The 13,506-nt window shown below is 42.1% G+C and overlaps 1 protein-coding gene across 5 annotated transcripts in view; it reads right to left on the bottom strand.

Moving 5' to 3' along the window:
* Window positions 1-1,379: 1,379 nt before the first annotated feature.
* LOC115795438 (nuclear receptor coactivator 2-like) overlaps window positions 1,380-13,506 on the bottom strand; it is a 52,567-nt gene continuing 40,440 nt past the window's right edge. For 2 of the 5 annotated variants that reach the window (XM_030751342.1, XM_030751343.1), the window contains 13 exons: window positions 11,680-12,871; window positions 7,836-8,070; window positions 7,478-7,699; window positions 7,093-7,278; window positions 6,895-7,000; window positions 6,630-6,798; window positions 6,180-6,500; window positions 4,135-4,212; window positions 3,554-3,977; window positions 2,484-2,721; window positions 2,043-2,205; window positions 1,851-1,925; window positions 1,381-1,744 (listed from right to left, as the gene is read on the bottom strand). In XM_030751342.1, the coding sequence (XP_030607202.1) occupies window positions 1,733-1,744; window positions 1,851-1,925; window positions 2,043-2,205; window positions 2,484-2,721; window positions 3,554-3,977; window positions 4,135-4,212; window positions 6,180-6,500; window positions 6,630-6,798; window positions 6,895-7,000; window positions 7,093-7,278; window positions 7,478-7,699; window positions 7,836-8,070; window positions 11,680-12,871 (3,421 nt within the window). In that variant the 3' untranslated portion in view covers window positions 1,381-1,732. Of the gene's footprint in view, window positions 1,745-1,850; window positions 1,926-2,042; window positions 2,206-2,483; window positions 2,722-3,498; window positions 3,978-4,134; window positions 4,213-6,179; window positions 6,501-6,629; window positions 6,799-6,894; window positions 7,001-7,092; window positions 7,279-7,477; window positions 7,700-7,835; window positions 8,071-11,679; window positions 12,872-13,506 lie in introns of those variants that run through there. The other 3 variants (XM_030751345.1, XM_030751344.1, XM_030751346.1) reach the window with 3 other exon arrangements.

Genomic DNA, 13,506 nt, shown 5'->3' on the forward strand with positions numbered 1-13,506 from the left:
ATCTATGTACACCAGCTATACACATTCACTTTCATTCAAAAAGTCATTAAATGGGGAAACAGGTCCCCAGTAACTACAGCAGTTGAAATATATTATTTTTAAATCGACATCAAAATGTACCAGTTGAGATTTTTTTCTTAAAGATAGATATTCTTGATTTTTTTTTTCTGTCATACAAAGAATCTAAAATCATCTTTAAAACTATAAATAACCATAAAATAGCTTTCATAAACCTTCTCATTATCATTTTCACTCAGGCTCCGAAATAGAACCGTAAAAGATAAAATCCAGAGGCTTCATTTATACCTGTCAACCTGCCACATGTGTTACACACACACACACACACACACACACACAGACACACACACACACAGACACACACACCACCTCAGAGACTTTTGAGGATCACAGTCATTTTCAGGGAAAACTTGGGGAATACGCTGACCTGACCGGAGGACATTCAAACAGCAAACAGGGCGTCTCCATGTTTAGCAGCCTGAGACTAATAACCTACAGGAAGTTTTTATGCAGCAACTTTCCACTGATTTTTAAAAGGTGTTCCATGCAGCATTCAGACAAGCTTCTTCTTTTCTTTAGACGTTTGCTACTTGTCCCCAATTTTAAGAAGTACAGCATAAAGTAAAACTACAGTGTGAATTTGCAATTCTTTTAATGATGCTGATAAAAACAAATATCATAATGATAATATGTGCAAGTAATAAATTCTTTGGCAATTTGTTCCATTCAACTCCAGTTCAGCAAAGCATGCTGAAAAATCCAAGAGGTGGATCCTTTTTCTCGTTTCTTGACTCATTCATTTTAATTACGTCTCCAGGCTGATCTCACAGGCGTCAGTGATGATTATATACTATTACTGTGACGCCAAACCTACACGACATGTTTTAATTCTAGAGGAGATCATTGGGATTTATTTTAGGAAAATCTAATATCCTAGGCTTCACAAGCAAGTGAGAGACAGAGAGGGGCAAAATATTATAAAGGCATCAAACACAACAAAACACAAATGCATGTAGTGAGACTGCACTGGACCAATCCCTCAAACCTACCAAAAGTAATCTGTTAGGAAAAAACTTGGAAACATAAATTTCTGATTTTTCTTCTTCTTTTGAATTTACAATTTACACCCCCCGGGAGGGGGGGGGGGGGGGGGGGGGGGGGGGGGGGGGGTAGAAAGCTTGTAAAGTTTAATATCATTTAATTTTAATGCTACACAGAACACCTTTCAGTGCTTCTATTTGCTGTTTTTCATTCTGGTTTTTTATTCTGTTTTTGAAGCAGGCTAGATTGTTTGACTACCATCTATGATTTGACTACAGCATAGTTACGTGTAACATATTGATTAGCTGATAATCTTACAGTGAAAACCTAAAACCACAAAAAGTTGTTTTTTTGTTGCCCCCCCCCCCCCCTCCCCCAGTTATCCTCATATTTGTGCATTTGCTGTCAGGATGGTTCAGATGGCAGTTTCCCTGTACTGTTAGACTTCCTGTTTTTGCATAAAATGTTGAGCGGTGAATAAACCCACTGTGAACGCAGTTCTGAAGTTTTTACATGTCTCGGCCGTCCTCGCTATGGTGCCTCTGAGTTGCGTGGTGTGATAGAGGGGCAGTGTTTTCATAAAGTCCTTCATACGTCTCCGTTAGCTGAGCTGACTGGGTGTCAGCGTTTCTGCACGGGTTCCTTCGTTGCTTGTCTCAACTGAAGCCTGGGGTCAGCAAAAATTCTATAAAAGACAGAAAATCATCAAGGAAATTGAAATTAAAGTTACTTTGATAACAGAGAACTGAACCACAGATGTTTGGAAAAAATAAGAAAAGCGTGTTACTTACAGAACTGGATTCACCCTCGTGAGTCAGCATGTCAATTCCTGCTAGTTGTTCCAGGATAAGGCTGCCGTCATTCCCCTGCACCAGCAAATTCATAACAACCACGATTACAACTTCTGGAAAACTAAGACCCAACAACATAAAAAGAAGCAGGTGTCGCCATATGAAGAAGTGCCCCCGCCCCCCCCCCCACACCTGTTCTGTATTCATGGCGGCCATGGAGCTCATCTGTCCAGACATCGGGTTTATGCTGCCGCCATTGCCGCCCATGGCAAGGTTCATGTTGTTGCTGTTGCCACTGTACATTCCTCCGTTGGGTTGTGTGGAGTAGTGAGACTGAGGCTGTTGGGGGTATACACTGAAAGAAGACAAGCCGAGTAAAACAGGATGAAAAGTATTCTAACAATAAAAAAAATAAAACACTAAAAATCATTAAGACCATTTTGCTTTGCTTTATCCTGTCATGCATGTTAAAATAGTCAACAGCCAAAGTTGTTACAAAAGGCCCAATAATAAGGGTTACTACTGTGAATATGCAAATCTACTCCAGTAGAATCCAAGAATAGAAATATGGAGCTGGAAATAAGCATAACAGCTGCAATTTCAAAAACATCTGCACTTCAGGTCTGTTGCTACCTGTTGCTGGTGGTGATGTTGGCAGGCTGAGGCCATCCATTGAGGTCAGCACTAGGCTGATAGCTGGGAGGTCCTCCTTGGTTCGGACCCTGGGGTTGGGTTTGGGGTGGGCCCTGGTTTTGTTGCAACATAGGGCTCTGACCCTGCCCCATTCTGGGAGACAGCAGGGGGCTCTGAGGTGTGGCAGCCCCACACGGAAAGCATCCCGGATCCTGGTGTTGTTGCTGTTGGCTCATTCCTGCACATCCAGGTGTCATAAGGACAGTTACAATAATCCAAACACAAAGTAAAAAAATACTATTTTTTATATGGTAGTTTATAAATTACACTGCTAATCTACACTCTGTGTCTGAGCCAAGATTTTGGATAATTCAAAGCCTCATCAGGCAAGCTGTGATAAAATTTTTATTTTGAGTTAGTTTTCCAAGATCACAAAATCATTTTAGTTTTAATTTTCTAGTTTTTACTGTTATGTTAGTTAAATAAAAAGCTTTTCGTTTATTATAGTTAACTGAAACTAACCTTGATTCAAGACAAATGAGAATGATCTTGTCTCCAAATCAGAAGGAATAATGACAAAAACAGGACTTTGCACTTTAGGCCACCTCAAGAGTTTCCTAAACAGCTGGCTTGTTAATATAACTAAATTCACATATATTGTGATATCGTCCTCACTTCAGAGGCTTCAAAAGATTGTTTTTGTTAAATAAGATGCATTTACTACAAACCTGACAGCATTGACAGACCATAATACCAAATTAAAAAGGAATGAATCACTTTCAGTGCCGCTGCCACAGTTCCCTCCATCTTTATTGGTTTATGACAGTTAAAAAAAAAAAAAAACAAAATCTACTGGCTTGTTCATTGAATCACAAAAGCAGAAAAAAAGATCATCTTTGAAAATTTGATTAGCACAGAAAAACACAGCACAACAACAACAAAAAAAAAGAAACAAGAACCGCCACCACAAAAAAAAAAAAAAAAAAAAAAAAAAAAAAAGTAAAGCGACTACATTCTCATGAAGCTCACACAGAGACCACTAAGATGTTGCTGCTGTGCTCATCATATACCTGCACTGCTGAAGTGGAAGGGACTGTGGTGTGATGGCGGACTCGTTACACCTCTGTACTGCCCTCCTACACTTCCCATCATGCCCTGACTAGCCAGATGATGGCTGGGGGAGTGAGGGGAGGAGAAAGGACTGGAAGAGCTGGGATGAGGAGGAGAGGACAGGCCTGTACCGTAGCTGGAGGCCGGGTAGGGGAACTGTTGCGGGTTGCCCTGCGGGAGCCGTGGGTTGGTGCCTCCCATGGGCATTGGCGTAGGAGCAGAACCCCCGGTGGGCATATTAGGCGGCATGTTGATGCCCTGAGTGCGCATCATCATGGCACGCTGCTGCTGCATGTGCTGCTGCTGCTGCTGTTGGCGTTGACGTAGGTGGTTGCTGAGGTACTCGCGCTGCCGCTGGGCCAGCATCTCGGGGTTGAGGGTTCCCTGCAGGAGGAAACACACATTTAGGCATATCAATAATTATTAAAAAGCGGAAATTATTTACGTTGATAATATTTGTGTCAGGCAAGAGAATAAAGAGTTTGTGCTCACAAATTAAAAAAAAAGAAAATAAAAGATATCATGGAGACGACAGACTGACCTGGTTTGGTACGTTAGACCTAAGAGGTAGATTCATGTTGGACACTCCACCCATTTGGTTCACCATTGGCTGTCGGTTCTAGAGAAAAGACAGAGGATCAAAAATTCAAAAATCAGATATTCTAATTTTGCCCTTAAATAACTTTCTTTAAAAATGACTTCAGTGACTTCTGATATAATCTCATACTCTCCTTTGTTACTCTTTTTGGCTGTAAACATTTTCAATCCTTCATTTAAGAAATCCTTAATCAAATCCAGGTCAACTTAACTGGTTTAAAATGTATTTTAAGCATGTGTTTAACTGATGTGCAGTAAAGTATTGAAGCACTCGTACTGAGTGGGTGTATGTTAGATTTGTGAGGGGCTTTCAGTGGCAAAACCGCTGCAGCTCTGCATTCACCTGCAACCAATGCGATCCAAAAACTAACTAAATGAATGAATTAATAACAAAAGTAGGAATTAAAACTATATTTTTGGCTCAGATTGGTTATGAAATAAAGTTTTCTTCTATACTTCAGCTTCACTGTTTATCTACTGGCACAACAAATGTAAAGCTGGAAGTGTAAAAATCGTGTCACACATCTGAACAAACTGCTAATTGCTGCTAATTTTACTGAAGGTTAAATGGACTGTTTGGCCTTGACTCTCCACCAGGTGGCAGTCTGGACCAAAACACCAACTACATAGTTTAAAGTTAACATTAAAAGTAAAAGAAAATAAAAGTGCTGTGCATTCAGACATCAGACAACAGGAACATTAGGAGCTCTTCAAAGAGACTTAGTATAAAGCTACAAGTGTATGAATTTGTCTGTGTGCTGCTGATTAAACCAGAAAGCTGAAAAACATTTGCGCTCTTCTGGCTGCTGCGGTTTAAACTCAGTGAACCCTGTTGGCCTGTGTGCTCAGATGCATCTTTTGTAATCAGATTTTTCTTTTTCGAAATGGTAATGAAGTTTCATGCTTGAATGAATCAGTGCCTGGTGTGTCAAGATTCATGGCCGAGTCGTCTCAAACAGTTTGCAGTTACAGAGAGTAAGAGATAAGATTTGCATATGTGATCATACTCGGGTGACATTAAGGGATGGACATCACTATAAATATATGTAATTGGCTGCCTGCAAAGCAATACACTTGTTCCTAAAGCTGGTGATTGCTGGGGTGCATTTATACCAGCTCAACAAATTTTTGTCCCCTCATTGAGCTGAATTTACATAAAGTTTGATCGTGCAAGACAAACTTCACTTAAAATTTAAATTTGCTCTAACCACCAGTTGCATGCAGCACTGAGTTCTGCATTTTTATTTGTTTGTTTGTTTTTAGCAAAGAAGAGAATCAGAATTAAAAAAAACAAAAAACTTGAGTAACTTGTTACATGAGCTACGTCGTTCCATTTAATTTAAATCTATTCTTCCTGCTGAGAAACAAAAAAAAAAAAAAAAAAAAAAATCACACTTCTCCTTATATCAATTTCTGTCAAGAACAGTCAAAATGGGATTGTTATTCCATCTGCAGTAAATTATACTTAGTAGTACAACTGTTCTGGGACTTCACTGCCCTTCGACATGGTATGGAACGCTCTAAGGCAGGGAGAGCAGCAACAAGACCTCCCACAGAACAGAGCAAGCATCAGTGAGAACAGACGGAATATTGATTAAGTCAGAAATAACATGAAAAGGATAATCCTGGGTGAAGCTGGGTTGCAAAGTAGTTTGCAGAGGCAGGAGCAACTGTATTCAAGACGAAGGAGCTTCAAAAGCACACCCTATGCAAAACTCGCCAATAGGAATCAGAGACAGGGATCAGCTGAGCCATCAGTCTGGCAATAAGATCAGCTGATCTGATTACCAGCTGAGCTGGTATGTCATGTTCAACTTTTAGTATAAGCACTATTAGCCACACCTCACACACAACCTGAAAGTACTCTGCCATTCAGCACAACCTACACTGTTATACAGCAGTATAACGCTAATGTTATATTGTAGTTATACAGAAATACTTGTGGAGATCTGGAAAAAAGTATGATATAAAATGTTTGGTACCACCTACCAGCTGGGCCTGGAGTCTGTGCTGCAGCTGAAGCCTTAAGTTATTGGGCTGTTGGGGGATCATTGGATTGGGCCCCCCTGGTCGTATGCCAGCTTGCCTCGGCCCTGTACCTCCAGGCATTCTCATCAATGGAGGGTAACATGTGGGTGCCATTCTCTGAGGCCCCATGTGGCCTCCCACAGATGGACCGTGATAACCACCATCGGGAGGCATGCCACCATAACTTGGCTGACCTCCATAGTGTTGACTGTAGAGAGGAGGCTTCATGCTGGCTGCTGGGTCAGAGGAGCCCAGGTACTGGTCCTGGTCTGGCAGAGGACCCTGTAGAGTAGTGATAAAGAGGCATGTTTCCTCTGTTGTATCATAGTTTATTGTTATGTTATGTTCTTCATGGTCATCAACTCCAAAACAAGTTACAACTCCTTAAGAAATTTGATGAAAGGAGCTCACCTGTCCCGCCAGCGTGGGGATTCCCAGCATTTTGTCAATTTCCTCTAGACCCTCGTAGTCCTTTAGCACTGAACACAACTGGTTCAGTAGAGCTCCTTCATCTGGCTGGCCCTCAGGCCCCGTGCCACAACATCCCATGGCATCCTCCTGGGGGACACTGTATGGTACCCTGGAAAGTAAGTTAGTGTTACTGTCACACTACATTCAGTCCTTCATATTTATGATGACTCTTTTCTGCTGCTTTAGGGTGGAATAAATGCCATACCTGCTTTGGTTTCCATAATGATCCATCATCATTCGGTCTGGCCACGGAGCAGTCTGATTAGGTGGAGCTTGCTGCTGTGGGTAGGGAGGAGCTGCCATCTCCATCTCTATGAGGAAAAGAAAAAAACAAAAAACACATAATATCAGAAACAGAATCTGAGGAGAGATGAGTTTCCATTATGAGCCCATTTCCTCTCACCATTGCCCATCATCTGCATATTAATCATGGGTCTGGATCCAGATGGAACACTGCCTCTTGTGGGGAGTGCAGGATTCATGTTGGGAACCATGCGACCAGCTCCAACTCCCTGGCCCATTACTGGCCCTGCAGAGCCCCCTATGGGCCTCTGGGGACTCCACCCTTGCTGCATGGAGCCCCGCATACCTTATGTGGGCCGAAAAGAATTATTTAAAGACTATTTAGAATCATTTATAGTAGAACATCTTTTAAAACAAAGAATGAAAAGACTTCTCTAGAGAGTTTCACTTCAATAACTACTCATTTTTATTTTCTGTTAGAAAATCCTTCTATAAAATGTAATTAATTTTTTGATGTCTCAAAGTTATATTTTGTTCTGCCTCACCTGTGTTAGCCATTGCAGCCTGGTTAGCCATACCCATGTGGGGTCCCATCATGCCTTGCTGTTGTTGCTGTTGCATTAAGGAGTAGGGGCTATTGTTCCTGTGCTGAGGAGGGAAAGGCCTGGTGGTGTTAGGGCTGGGGCCCATACTGCTTTCGAGAGACATGTTCCTAATTGGAGGAGCACCTTGAACCGAGTGGCTGGGCCTGGCACCATTAAAGCCTGCTGGGAGGAAAAACAGTATTGTTTTTGTTCATATAGGACTGTACATATTTAGAGAAGATTTGCTCCATATTAAACATATTCAAGATGTAGAAACGATCTAATTCAGTCAAACACAAACACCATGTTGTAGGCGTACTTGGGGGGCCGACAGGAGGGAAGGTTCTGTGCTGGCTGGGGGGGCTGCTGCTGTCTTTCATCTGCAGAATGTCCGAGATCATGGTCTGTTTGTCGACAGAGGGGGCAGGCGGCACAGAAGAGGAAGAGGATGACGAGGGATCAGCACCCCTGGCTGATGGCTGACTGGGGAACAGTGGCTGCTGCTCCTGGCCACCACTTTGCAGGTTCTCCAGCAGGTCCTCCAGTTCATTGGCCTGAGATCAGCCACAGGGAAGAAAAGGAATTAGCAAAAAAGATTACTAATAACATAAAATCTAAAAAAAAAAAAAAAAAATGACTTCATATCACATAACAGTAGCACTAATGTGCCACATTCTTGCAGTACATTCAAACATACACCGATCAGGCATCGCATTATGACCACTGACTGATGAAGTGAAAAACACTGATTAACTCTTATTCATCATGGCACCTGTTAGTGGGTGGGATATATTAGGGAGCAAGCGAACATTTTGTCCTCAAAGCAGGAAAAATTGGGCATGTGATGGGTACGAATCTGAGAAGGGCCAAATTGTGCTGGCTGGATGACTGGGTCAGAGCATCTCCAAAACTGCAGCTCTTGTGGGGTGTTTCCAGTCTGCAGTGTTCAGTAACTATCAAAAGTGGTCCAAAGAAGGAAGGAACAGTGCTGACCAGTGACAGGTTCATGGGGGGCCAAGGCTCACTGATGCCTGTGGGGAGCGAAGGTTGCACCGTGTGGTCCGATCCAACGGATGAGCTACTGCAGCAAAAGGGGGTCCAAGACAATATTAGGCAGGTGGTCATAATGTTATGCTTGACTGGCGTATACTGTGATATTACTTTCAGTAAAGGGGTCATGACATTTAGGGGACTGAATGCTGAAATGACATGCAGATTTAAGGTTTCAAAAGCCGATGGCACATCATGTGGTTTCATGTCTGTTTGTCCCCATATGCAGTGGAAATCCTGGCATCCCACTAAAACTGGTGTATGATTTAAACACCATATGTCACAATATGGTTGCCTCGGGCCATTTGGCTGATGAATAGAGGAGAAGCTAAAAATAAATGGCTGGTGCTAATGAGGTCATGTGTGATGTACAGTAAGATACACAATCACAGCTCTGTTTAGCCCCAACAGCACAGAAATATATCGAGTGAAAAGTGAAAACAGAATGACCACACACCAAAGGAAATACTGTAATTTTTTTAAAATAATTTTTAAAGTTTATTAAGTATTAGTATTTCAAAACTACAGCTGGTCATAACATTGTAGCAAGTCCCTACTTTATAAGTCCAGTGGGTCTTTGCTAGCTGTTTAAACGCCCTTTACATGAGGATATAATACACACACTGTCCCTGAGACACAACTGTTAATAGAAGCGTCCTCTTTGTCCTCAAGACTGAACCATTCTCCACTGGCCCCTTCCTGCAGCTTACTTTTACTATATTAATGCACCTACCCTGTCAATAAGCAACACTCAGAACTGGCTACAGATTTACTAACTAACCAACAACTGCAGAAAAGAAAGAGCTGCACCACTGAAACCATTGGTGTATTTGGGTTTAGCAATTTTCAGCCACTGTAAGGAAACCACATACGTAATATTACTGTGGGCAAATGATTACATGCTGATGCCAAATAATCTCAGGTGGCTGCTATTAGCAATATTTATAATCACATGTCAGTAGTTTTATGGTTGATGAGTTTACAGATCCCTGATATGTCATAAAATGTGTATATAAAAGGTGGATGTGCTTTTTCTGACACTAAAGTGCCTCAAACCAAAAAGGAAATGTTTCCCTAATGAGATTATGGTATCAGCTGCTATTTCTAAACCCTCATTGCAGAAAGATGTCAATTTAGTCAGTTATGGTCAAATGTATAGCAAAATATATGGTGTTTGATTTAGAGCGAGGCTACTTTGTGAGTGCTAAGTTGCTACCATGTAACTGTATCGTATTCTCAGTTTTTCCATTTTGCTTATAATGTGATTTTAAAAAAAAAAAAAAAAAGACTACAGCGACCATGAAGCTGATCTGAAGGCTAGAAAATGGACTTTCCAAACCTGTGGGTGACATCACTGTGACTGTGCCCGTCTTTTAAATACAGTCTAAGTGTTGAACCACAGAATTGTTGAAGGATGTTTAAACAAACTGTCAAGTTCAGTTTTAGGTCTAGTGACACATGCTCACCAGAGCTTGACAGATTCTGAACAGTGTTTCCTGTTAGAGAGAAGGATCATGAAAAAGAAATTTCTCCTGAAACTATCATTTGCATTCCATGGATTAAAAAAAAAAAAAAAAAAAAAAAAAAACTGTCTAAAAATTATTCACAAGACTGTAAAATAAATAAATAGAATAAAATAAATTCAACCCTCCAAATCTAACAATTTCTTCTGCAATTTAGGCTCACACGTTAATGTTGGAAAAGGCTGGTTGTTTTTATATATTTGAGTCTTACTGTTTACTACCCATAATTTTTTCACCACCTATTTCTGATTTCAATTACCCAAAAGATACCCATTAAAGTTTAGTCTTTTCTCTTCCTCTTTTGTCAACCCTGCTGCTCTCCTAACCTTCCCCCTCATCCTCATTATTGTCCTCGTCTTTTATGGTGTCCCCCCACTATTCTGTTTATTTTTCACCCCCTCGCTCTTCTTCTCTTCATATTCCTTTATTACATTCAAAAACTTTGATTCTCAGTATTTTAATGATTCTCTTCCTTCTCTTTCTCTTCTCCCAAATGATGGGGGCCCAGAGAAGTGGCTGTTTTAAAAAACAAAAAAAGAGCCTTGGCAGCTGTATGTCTATTGACTGGTGCCAGACATCATGGTTCACTTTCCTAGGATGATGTGATATGCACACATATGGATATTTTTAAATACACCGGCACACTACACATGCGGCCATATTCACTTATACAAATGCAACACAACTTCTGTTCTGTTCTTGCAAGATATGCTTTAAAAACACACCAGACAGACAGACACACACACACACACAAACACCCGTGCAGTGTTTTTTAAATCTCATTCCCATACAATATTGGTTTCTCACACATATGCCAGTTCTCCTCTGCTTTCTTTGCCAGGGCATCGTGCGTTTTTGGGAGAGTGGGGGGGCAGTGTGCGATCAGCTGTCTAAAGTGGAACTCACCACACATCTGACAGAACGAAACTAGCATCAGCGACCATGTTTCTTCCTTTAAGGTGTTTATAGGAGTTGTTAATGGGACAGCTTCCTTAAATGCTGTTCATCTATGAAGGAGACGGGCATCCTGTCATGTGCTGCTAAGACAATCTGTCCACAGTGAGGCCTCTAACTCACGTTCAGTTTTTAATTCAGTATTAATGCCTATTTTGAGGCATTTAGGACTTGTGTAGTTGATAAAAGCTTCTAATAATGAGGCCACTGATTGTGTGTAGTGGCTGTAATGAAAACCTTATTTAAATGTGCTGTTTTCTTAGATTGATAGGTGAAAGTACATTCAAGTCAACTAAAGGTAAAAACCCTGGATTTTCTTTCCGCCTGCTTGGAGGGAGCCAGAATTGATCAGCAATGTGTCTGACGTAAAGGGAAAAACAAGTGATGACTTGGACATCAGCTGTAATACGTATAGACATCAAGTCTTCATACTACAGCTAATACTTAATCATGAAAGCTGTAATATTTAAGGCTTGTTTAGCTAACAAAGGAACTGAAAATATATAAAAATAATTGCATTTCACCTTTGAAACCTCTTAAACAAAAGATTTAAGAACTACACTGAACTGCTAGGCTCTATGAAGCACACAGCTGTTACCAAACCAGTAGTTAATAAATGAATGATAAATGACTGACCTGCTCCATGTTGAAACCTGCTTCCTGTTTCTCCGACTTAACACTGGGCAGCTTCGATCCATCCCCAGGTTCTGTCTTGATGCCTTTATCCAGGATGCTGTTATCATCCCGGTCCAGGAGATAGCGAAGTAATGCATTGTCCTTCTTTTTGGGGCTCCCTGGCTCATGTTTTGTGCAGAGTTCACCCAGAGTGGTCATGCAGTCCCCTGAAGCTGACTCTGGACCAATGGGGTCTTTTCCGGTTGCCTCAGCTGTTAGTTTGGCCAACTCCACAGGCGAGGTGCTGTTCTGTAGCAACCTGTGGAGGATTTTATGTTTCTCCTTTAATGAGGTGGAGTGGTTATTATGTCCCACCCCACCAAGCTGGTCCTTACAGTTCTGGTCGTCCCCAAGGGCCCCTGATGGTGAGCAGGGATCAGAGGGCTCTAACTTGGTGGTGAGGAGCTGGAGAAGCTTGGTATGGCCTTTGGCATTCAAATGTCGGTTTGGCGCATCAATAAGGTCACCATCTCTTCCCTCCCCCTGATCGATTTCCTGGTTCTGGGATGTCAAAAGGTCTTGAGGCTCCTCCAAATTTTCAAATAAGCCAGGATCTAAGCTGAGACTGTTCTTGGCTTTGTGGCTACCAGGGTTGGTGCAGTGAAGAGGGCTCTGAAGGCCTGTCGGTTTTCTGTCAGGGGACTCTGGATGCTGTCCTTCACTGAGTCCCTGGGAAATCCTGTGGCCCTGGCTGAGAGCCTGCAGTGCACTAAGAGAGTTAAACCCTTGGTTGGTTCCTGTACTGCTGCATACAGGGGCTGGCGATCGGAGGCTGGCTGCAGGAGAGAAAGAGCCAGGGGGGTGTTGGGGGAGATGCGGGCTACTACAGCTGCTGCTGCTAGCTGGCATGCTCGGGCTCTGGCGATGGCGGGGAGACAACATGGCACCCTGGGCCCCAGAGGTGACACTGGGGCTTCCCAAGGCTGAAGGGCTGCCCAGCTTTTGTGTGTAGCTATTTCCCTGAGGCGTAGGTGCCCGCCCTGATATAGCTCCATAACCACGTCCAGGGGTGCTGGAGGCTGTTGCAGAGTGGTGAGTGTTGCTTGTGACACTGGCATCAGGGGAAGGAGAGGACCCACACACACTGGTTGGGGTCATTGGCTTGGCCATGCCCTGACTGGCAGATGGGTCTGCAGTCACACTGCTGTTTTCCCTGGATGAAACAGAGACAGCCAAGAATCAGACCCATTTCAGTGATGTTCTGTCAGTACGCAGCTATCTAGACTCAGTGAGTAATCTGAGTTGATACAGCTTGACAAAATATAATGAAAACAACAACAAACAAATATAGCATAGGATAAGGGATAAAAGTCATACGTAACTCAGATGAAAAGAAACATCTGATGTGAAGCAGACTGCATTATGATGACATAAACATCCAATTCACAAGATATTATGCCACCTATGGTTATTGTGTGCAATCCTTCATCCCCGCGAGAGTCCCTTTTGCAATATTACCAAGTGAATTCTTCTGAATTTTGCACAATGTGTTTTTATTAAGAAACAGGCCCCTTCTTTACTGCTACACATATTTTTATTTATTTATGTTTGTTTTTCCCCTGAGCGTTGCCTTGGTGAGAGCTGTTTTCTTGAATGGTTAAAAAGAAAGCCAGAGTGATGGCACCTTAGTACACTGTACCTTGCCCTATTTCATGTTAAACATTTGCCTGGTGTAGACCCGCTGCAGCTGAAATGCTTGTTGCTAAATCATGCTGAAACTGTGCTGTGTTTTGCACATTGGAAAAACTAGATCATATTGTAGCATCAAATGTGCCCGTCCAAAGAAAC

This window comes from Archocentrus centrarchus, chromosome 17 (assembly GCF_007364275.1).
Source record: "Archocentrus centrarchus isolate MPI-CPG fArcCen1 chromosome 17, fArcCen1, whole genome shotgun sequence".
Lineage (NCBI taxonomy): Eukaryota > Metazoa > Chordata > Actinopteri > Cichliformes > Cichlidae > Archocentrus > Archocentrus centrarchus.